This window comes from Labeo rohita, chromosome 22 (assembly GCF_022985175.1).
Source record: "Labeo rohita strain BAU-BD-2019 chromosome 22, IGBB_LRoh.1.0, whole genome shotgun sequence".
Classification (NCBI taxonomy): Eukaryota; Metazoa; Chordata; class Actinopteri; order Cypriniformes; family Cyprinidae; genus Labeo; species Labeo rohita.
The window spans coordinates 37,014,515-37,023,783 of record NC_066890.1 but is presented as its reverse complement, the minus strand read 5'-3'; the positions used below and the strand labels follow the sequence as shown (position 1 = coordinate 37,023,783).

Genomic DNA, 9,269 nt, shown 5'->3' with positions numbered 1-9,269 from the left:
CATAAAGGCTACGGAAACTGCACAAGGAAGCATTGGGAAACCTGGACGAGTCTAATATATTGAATAACGATAAAACCTTCAGGATCAAGTCTTCAGGAGATAAACGCTCGTCAATAACTGAAAACGAATGACGTAATCTGTGCTAAGGATCTTTAATACAGTCAGAAAAATAATATAGAAATTGGTTTACTTAGAAAATAGTCTGTGAATTTCCTCGCTGCACGAACATAAGAAAGACTCAGAGGTCGGCACCCGTGTCAAACGACCAATTTGATCGGAATAAAACATTCGTGACCTTTTCCAGATCATGACTGGCCTATTTGAGCGTGGTTAAATAAGATTCAAATGAGATGCAAAGCATTTCGGAGACCCATCCGGGTGTCGTGGTCCAAATCCTCCTTAATCAAAACTTAATGTGTTATGGTGTTATCATGTTCAAGCTAGTTCAAAGAGCTTTTTAACCACCAAAACAGAGAATGCTAACTGAAAACACTGTAGGCTAAAAGACAAAAAGCTAACTCAAAATAATAGAGTCTAACCAGGATTTGTTTTTTCCAGTTTTCATATTTGCTGAAGGTAATGATTGAAAAGTAGTGTGACCAATAACACACATGAATTACATATTTGACCATGGTTGTGCGTGAGAAGGTGGGATCTACAGAGGACAAGTCCGCATACATATTAGGTGTGTTTGACTTAAAGCACTGCTCCGCAGACAGATCATTGTATGATATCAAAGTACCACAAGAGCAATTCAAAGTATAAGAAGCATCTATATAGTTCTCACTGTACTTTGATGTCATACACCAATCAGTCTGCGCAAACAAAGCCAAAACCAGGATATTTTAGGCAACATAGAAATCCTGGCCAGGCTAACTCAAAAAAAAACAAAGGCTAACTGAAAAAAAAGCTATGAAGGCTAACAAAGCCCCCAAACGTTAACTGAAAAAAAGATGCTATACTGAAAAAGTGGTGGTTAACTGGGGGGGGGGACCTGACCAAAACCAAAGGCTAAGTGAACAAATGGTGGAGCCTAACTGAATAAAAATGGAGGCTAACTTGTAAAAATGGAAGCTAACTGAAAAAAAAAAATCAGAGACTACCTGCAAAAAACACAGGCTAACTGGGAGAAAAAAAAAAAAAAAAAAAAAAAAAAAAAAATAAAAACAAGGCTAACTGGAAAAATACAGTCTAACTGGAAAAAACAAAGGCAAACTGAAATAACAAAACCAAAGACTAACAGGAAAAAATTCAGGTAAAAAAAAAAAAAAAAAAACAAATGCTAACCAGAAAAAGATGCTAAACAGAAAAAAATGGTGGCTAAGTGAAAACATTGTAGGCTAACTGAAAAAAAATGGCTAACTGACTAGTTAGTGGAGCCTAACTTAATAAAAATAGAGGCCTACTTGTAAAACTGAAAGCTAACTGTAAAAAGAGGCCAACTGGGGAAAAAAAAAAAAAAAAAAAAAAAAAAAAATGCAAAATTTAAAAAAATGGGAAAAAAACAACTGAACAAACAAAACCAAAGACTAACTGGAATGAATAAAAATGGAGGCTAACTTGTAAAAATGGAAAAAAAAAAAAAAAAAAATATGTGTGTGTGTGTATATATATATATATATACACACACACACACACACAAACACATACATCATTTAGTCAGATGTAAAGATACTGGTCCCGACACACTTCCTGTTTTTTTTTTTTTTTTTTTTTTTTACTTTACGCAAACATCAAACAAAAATACAACCAACATAACATTTGACTGGATGAAAATGTTACATTAGCACCTTTAAGATGTTTTTGTATATGTGACATAAAAAAAAAAAAAAAATAAAAAAACCCAAAAAAACAGGAAGTGCTTCTGGACCAGTGTTGTTTACATCTAGCGAAATGGTCTATATACAGGTGCTGGTCGTATAATTAGAATATCTTCAAAAAGTTGATTTATTTCACTAATCCCATTCAAGAAGTCAAACTTGTATAATGTATACATTCATTCCACACAGACTGATATATTTCATGAGTTTATTTCTTTTAATTTTGATGATTATAACTGACAACTAATGAAAACACCAAATTTAGTATCTCAGAAAATTAGAATATTACTTAAGACCAATACAAAGAAAGATTTTTAGAAATCTTCAGAAAATTAGAATATTATCGTTCAAAAGTTTGGGGTCAGTAAGACTTGTAATAGTCTTTAAAGAAGTCTCTTATGCTCATCAAGGCTGCATTTATTTGATTAAAAATATAGAAAAAAAAAAAAAACAGTAATAGTGCAAAATGTTTTTACAATATAAAATAATGTTTTTTATTTTAACATACTTTAAAATAGAATTTATTCCTGTGATGAAAAGCTGAATTTTTATCAGCTGTTGCTCCAGTCTTAAGTGTCACATGATCCTTCAGAAATCATTCTAATATGCGGATTTATTATTAGAATGATCAATGTTGGATAATATCAACAGTTGTTCTGCCAAATATTTTTTGGAACCTGTGATTTTTTTTTTTTTTTTTTTCAGGATTCTTTCATGAATAACAAGTTTAAAAAGTACAGTGTTTATTCAAAATATAAATATTTTATAACAATGTAAATTATTTATTATTAACTTTTAATAAACTTTTAATTATTAACTTAATAAAAAATAAAAAAAAAAAAAAAAAAAAAAAAAAAAAAAAAGAAACAATAAAAATGTACTGACCCCAAACTTTTGAACAGTACTGTGTATATATATATATATATATATATATATATATATATATATATATATATATATATATAGAGAGAGAGAGAGAGAGAGAGAGAGAGAGAGAGAGAGAGAGATGAGAGAAAAAACAAAAAAAAAACAAATTAACTGACCAAAACCTAAGGCTAACTGACCAAATAGTGGAGCCTAACTAAATAAAAATGGGGCCAACTTGTAAAAATGGAAGCTAAAAAAAAAAAAAAAAAAATGGGGGAAAACTAGTGGGAAAAACTGGAGGCTAATTTCAAAAAAGATGACAAAAAAAAAACAGAGGCCAACTGCAAAAAAAAAAACAAAAAAAAAAAAAAAAACAAAAACAAAAACAAAAAAAAGATTTCAATGGCAAACTATGTTAATGGCAAACTGGAAACAGAAAAGCTAACTGAATAATTTATTAAATTGGCATGTTTATAATTTAACTACACCAGTTTTTATTATTTAAAATCAAAATCAACAAGCCCATGGGTTGCCTGAACAACTAGCTCATCTTAAAGAAGACAGGCTAAGCTGTTGCTAACTGAAGGTTATTCGAAAACACAAAGAAAAGAAAATGTTTTCATTGACTATTTTTAGGTGGACACCAAGATAAAATTACACATCACAACCAAACATGGAATACTCAACAGAAAGTACACAGCTAAGTAGCTAAACACGTCAAAAAAACAACAAAAAAAAAAAGCCAAGAACATATTCTAGGAACTCTTGTCTAATATTAGACATTAAATATTACCATAATATGAACTCTTGGTCAAAAACATTTCTCGCAAATAATGTGTATCAACATTAACATCTAATTAGCGATGATGGGTAATTAGCACTTAGAGTCCAATTATAGAAGAGTTACTCACTATAGCGCTGAGTCATTGAGTTCGTACTCGTATCCTCGCGCCGCTGCAGACCGCACCCCCTGATCCGCCCACAGACAGCAGAGGGCGTGGCCTATGAACGGAAACAGCATCTGCTCTTCGTCGAAGCAACGTCCACACGAGAGAACGGAGTGAGCGTGAACCTGGAGAAACACCAAAAAATACATCATTTGCATGTCCACCAAAGCATTTCTCAATTTTAAAAACTTAAAGTATGCAAAATGCATGCTAAATAAAGCACTAATGCTAAAAATATCTATCTAACATTGCTCATTTACCTCCTAATTAGTCAGTTTTTGTATGACTAGTCAAGCAGTTGTGATCTAGACCTAGTTAGGAGTTGATTAAGAAATTAAAATTAAGGTTAGGGAGTGGAGCAAGGGTTTATAAGCATTTAAACAACTAGAACAAAGATCTGCTCATGTGACCTAGCACTAGCACTGTTATTAAAGAACAATTGGCTTGATCTGTTTAATTACAGTAGAGCGTTCATCACATGACCTGATCAAGGCCACCTTACACCACTGTTATATTTAATAATCACAGCAGACGACCCTCGTTGTGGCGTGAGACGCGTCTGGAAGATGATAATGATTGTTTGAGACACGTCTGGAACACGGAGGAACCGAGGAGGATTTTGATAGAGCACGACTCAGTGACTGATAGGATGTTTTGGACTCAATGATGGCATTCACAGCCCTACATCTGAAAACATGCCGCCACCTAGTGGAGCTTGGAAGTACTGCGAAGCCTTACGGCAGACAAACACTCATAGCTCTGACTATGGTAGACTGATGTGATGGTAGTTTAATTGGGGCAGTGACATGTTTGCTAACTTTTGGTAACTTGATCTAGTTTGTCATGTTTAGGTCTGAATATAAATGTTGTGGATACATAGACATAATTTTATTTTTACAGAATTTAGTACAGAATCTGATAATGCATGTTTACATCTGTACCTAAATGGGTAGATAATAAAAACATAATGCAATATAATGTAAATAATACAGTTTTTATTTTGTTCATATTACAAAAAATATTAAATTAGTATCTAAAAGGGTATATTATAAGGACATAATACTTTTTAATACTGTTCTTTTATTTGTTGTATATTACAAAATATATTCTATTTAAATAATTTAAATATAAAAATGCATCTAATACTTAAATTTAAATCTAAAATTTAAAAATAAGTGGGTAACCCTGGGTAACAAGATCTAATCTGTATATAAATGGGTACACAATAAGGCAACAACAACAACAACAACAACAACAACAACAACAACAACAACAATAATAATAATAATACAAATATTTTATATTACAAAAACCTAAATGTTAAATCTAAATGGATACAAAAAGACATGCTAATTAATATATAATAATAATAATAATAATAATAATAATAATAATAAAGTTTAAATATTTATGCATTACAAAAAAATATAATTTTATATATTACAAAAATGAATGCAAAACCTACATGGGTTCATAATAAAGACATAACAACAACAACAACAACAATAATAATAATAAAGCTTACATTTTTATGTATTACAAGAAATATAATTTTATATATTTTATATATTACAAAAAAAGTAATGCAAAATCGAAATAGGTACATAATAAAGACATAATAATAATAATAATAATAATAATAATAATAACTTAAATTATGTATTACAAAAATATATTTTTATATTACAAAAAAATATGCAAAACCTAAATGGGTACATAATAAAGACAATAATAATAATAATAATAATAATAATAATAATAATAGTTTAAATTATGTATTATAAAAAATATATTTTTATATTACAAAAAAGTCAAATCTAAATGATACAAAATAATAATAATAATAATAATAATAATAATAATAAAGTTTACATTTTTATGCATTACAAAAATAATTTTATATATTACAAAAAAAATTATGCAAAATCTAAATAGGTACATAAGGACGTACTTACTACTACTACTACTACTACTACTAGTACTAATAATAATAATAATAATAATAATAATAATAATAATAATAATAATAATAATAGTTTAAATTATGTATTACAAAAAATATTTTTATATTACAAAAAAGTGAAATCTAAATTATACATAATAATAATAATAATAATAATAATAATAATAATAATAATAATAAGTTTACATTTTTATGCATTACAAAATATAATTGTATATGTTACAAACAATGTATTTAAAAATAAATGGGTACATAAGGACATACTTACTACTACTACTACTACTACTACTACTACTACTACTACTACTACTACTACTACTACTACTACTACTACTACTACTACTAATACTAATAATACTAATAATAATAATAATAATGTTTACATTTTGCATTACCAAAAATATACTTTTATACATATTACAAAAAATTACAATCTAAACGGGTACATAATAGTAATAATAATAATAATAATAATAATAATATAAATTCGTACAAAATAAAGATATACTAATTAAATACTAATATTTTTTTGTTATAAATTTTAAAAAAAAAATTAAAAATACTTTATTTCGTTAGAAAAATCCTAACTCTGGGTAATAAATAACCATATTCTTCAACAGTAGAAAGGAAAGATTGAGGTTCAAACCTTGTTTTTGCTGTTAGCGAGGTTGACGCGAAGGACGCCCATTCCATGGAGGACAAACTTCATAGAGGTCAGGAGGTTATCCAACACCGCAGGCTAGAAACACAATAGATATAAACATCACATAAGTGAAGAGAACAAAGCACAACGTTCACATTCTCACCACATTAATTTTATTACATCAGTGTTCTTTCCCCTCTGACTGGCAGGTGTGGACTTATTGTGTTTGTCCCTTCAAACCCAACTAACTTCCTAAAATAAAAGCGTTACCCAGTAACCCTCGCATTGATCTGTGACAGCCATTTGCATGTGCATCTAACCAAACACATTCACTTCCTGTCACTGGGACGTCATGAATTTCTGCTCGATTGGTCCTTATTGTCTCACGTCCACCTAAGTGACAGAAAGTGGCTTCACCGGGCGCCATTACTGCGACAGACGCCGCTGTGTGACGATCAAACGCTCGGCTGCAACTCAATGCGATTGTGTGGTTATGAATTATTGAACGCTGATCAAAACAGGAGTGACTTTGATCTTTTTAATACACAAAATTGCATTCATGAACATTTTACACACATATTGCAAATAAAAAGTATGTTTTATAGAAACATTACCTGAAATGTTTAAAAGTGTGTGTATATAGGAAACTTTTCATTATTAAAATGAATAATCATGCACAGCAATGGATATCAAGAATGTCAACTTTGTAAATTGTGAAAAAGAAGTCTGACACTTCACGAAATCAGTCCCCGTATGTGCCAGTCAAAACCTTCCCCTTTTCACACATTCAGCGCCCGTCCGCTCGTGTTGGGCTCACAACGCTCCCCCTTTTACCGCCCCTGACTCTCTGGCCAAAGCAAACACATTCCTGCCCTTTATTGAACAGCTTTTGTTTGCTGGGCCGTAGATCAGAGGCGCAGAACATTCCGGTGAAGAGCGAACGCCGAAAAGCCTTTTTGTGTTCATGAAGAGGCCGCCTCGGGCCCAGGGTTTTGCGGTTCGGATGTATGATGCGTTTTTATCGATTTCCTGTTGTAGACATACACACAAAGTGCACTAGAGAAACGCAGGAGGTGAAGTACAGGAGTGAATCACACACACTTTAGAACAATGAAACTATTCTTGTGGAAAGCGGTAAGTGCAAGGATGGTAGAGAGCTTCACACACGCTAGACGGGGGGTGTGTGTGAGAGAGTGAGAGAGAGACAGATAAAGAGTGATAAATCACACTCTTCATCTTTTATTTCCTTCTTAACCAGGCTTAAAGTCCTAAAAACTGTCAGAAGAAATTGTTTAAAGTGACAGTTGAACCAAAACTGTACAATTCATACCAGTGTTGTTATAGATAATTAAAACAAAGACTATTCAAAATCATTTTCTGAAATAAAATAATTATTATTAGCTCAAATAAAGCAAGATAAAAAAAAAATATTATATTTACAAAGCAAATTAAAATTTAGAAATGTTTTGAAGTACTAAACATACTCAAACTATTTTAAAAACTTTTTTGTAACTAAAATAAATGAAATATATTTCATGAAATAAAAATGACATGCAACACTTAATTAGAATTTTTTTAATTTATTACTTTTTTTTTTTTTTTTTGACATTTTAAAACGTAAACAAAATTAAGAAATGTTGCCCTGGCACTGCTGAAGTATCAAACTTGCTAAAACTATTAAAAGATAAAATAAATAAATTAATAATAATAATAATAATAATAATAATAAATTAATATAAAAAAATTAATAAATTAATATACAATTTCTAATAATAATAATAATAAAGTAATATAAAAATAATAATAATAATAAGAAGAAGAATATAAATAAATAAATACATAAATTAAGTATATTTATTTATTTATTTATTTAACTACATGTAGCACATACACTTGAAAATGAAAATTGGAAATGTTGATTTGGCAACCCATCAAACTAAAATAAGTTTCAGCTGAAGTACTAAAATGACAAACTATTTAAAAAAATGTTACCTGAAATAAAGCTGAAATAAAACAAAATGAAACTTAAAAGAAAATTAGAAGCGTTGATTTGGTAACTAACCGAAAGTACTAAAATGACTTGAAAAAAACATATTTGTTAACCGAAATAAAGCTGAAATAAAATGAACTATAAATTGTCACATGTAACACTTACACTACAACTATAAAAGAAAACTTCAATGAAAATTATAAATTAGAAAGGCAACAAATCAAACTAAAATAAGTTTTAGCTGAAGTACTAAAATGACTAAAACTATTGAAAAAACTATTTTTGTTAACTGAAATTAAGCTGGAATAAAATGAAATATAATCATTTCATATAACACTTATGTATGTATATGTATATGTATATATATATATATATATATATATATATAAAAAATATATATATATATATATATATATATATATATATATATATATATATATATATATATATATATATATATATATATATATATATATATATATATATATATATATATATATTTTTTTTTTTTTTTTTTTTTGATACTTCAGCTGACACTTATTGTATTTTGTAAACTTATTTTACATATTTTAAATGATAAAATTAAATAAAATAAATATTTATTCATTTATTTGTTTGTTTGTTTAAGTAAAAAAAAAGCAAAAAGCTAAAAGCAAAAAAACTAAAACTGAAAAATAAAAATAAGTAAAAGCTAAATAGAAATATTTAAAAAATAATAATAAAAATGAGCTCACAAAAATTACTAAAACTAATAGAAAAGATGAAAATATGTAAATAAAAGCAAATTCAAAATTCAGGCACAGATATTTTCAAACTGTCATTGACGCAGAACAGCACGTTCTCGTATTTCATACTAATTTAAATGCGACAAATTTAAAAACTGTCATATGATTCCTAAAAAAATTCAAATATACAGTGCACAAGTCATATGGAATATTTATAGTTTATAGTGTTTTTTTGTCATTGTCATTATTCACTTCCAAATATGGAAAAGACAACCTGGTCTCAAGGCAATATATGACAAGGTGGCTAATTTGTA

The 9,269-nt window shown here is 28.7% G+C and overlaps 1 protein-coding gene across 1 annotated transcript in view; it reads right to left on the bottom strand.

The window, feature by feature from the left end:
• The window catches only part of gnav1 (guanine nucleotide binding protein (G protein) alpha v1), a 42,724-nt gene that overhangs the window by 23,663 nt on the left and 9,792 nt on the right, over positions 1-9,269 (bottom strand). The window contains exons 3-4 of the mRNA XM_051095028.1: positions 6,244-6,336; positions 3,599-3,759 (exon numbers count right to left, since the gene is read on the bottom strand). Of these exons, the coding sequence (XP_050950985.1) occupies positions 3,599-3,759; positions 6,244-6,336 (254 nt within the window). The remainder of the gene's footprint in view (positions 1-3,598; positions 3,760-6,243; positions 6,337-9,269) is intronic.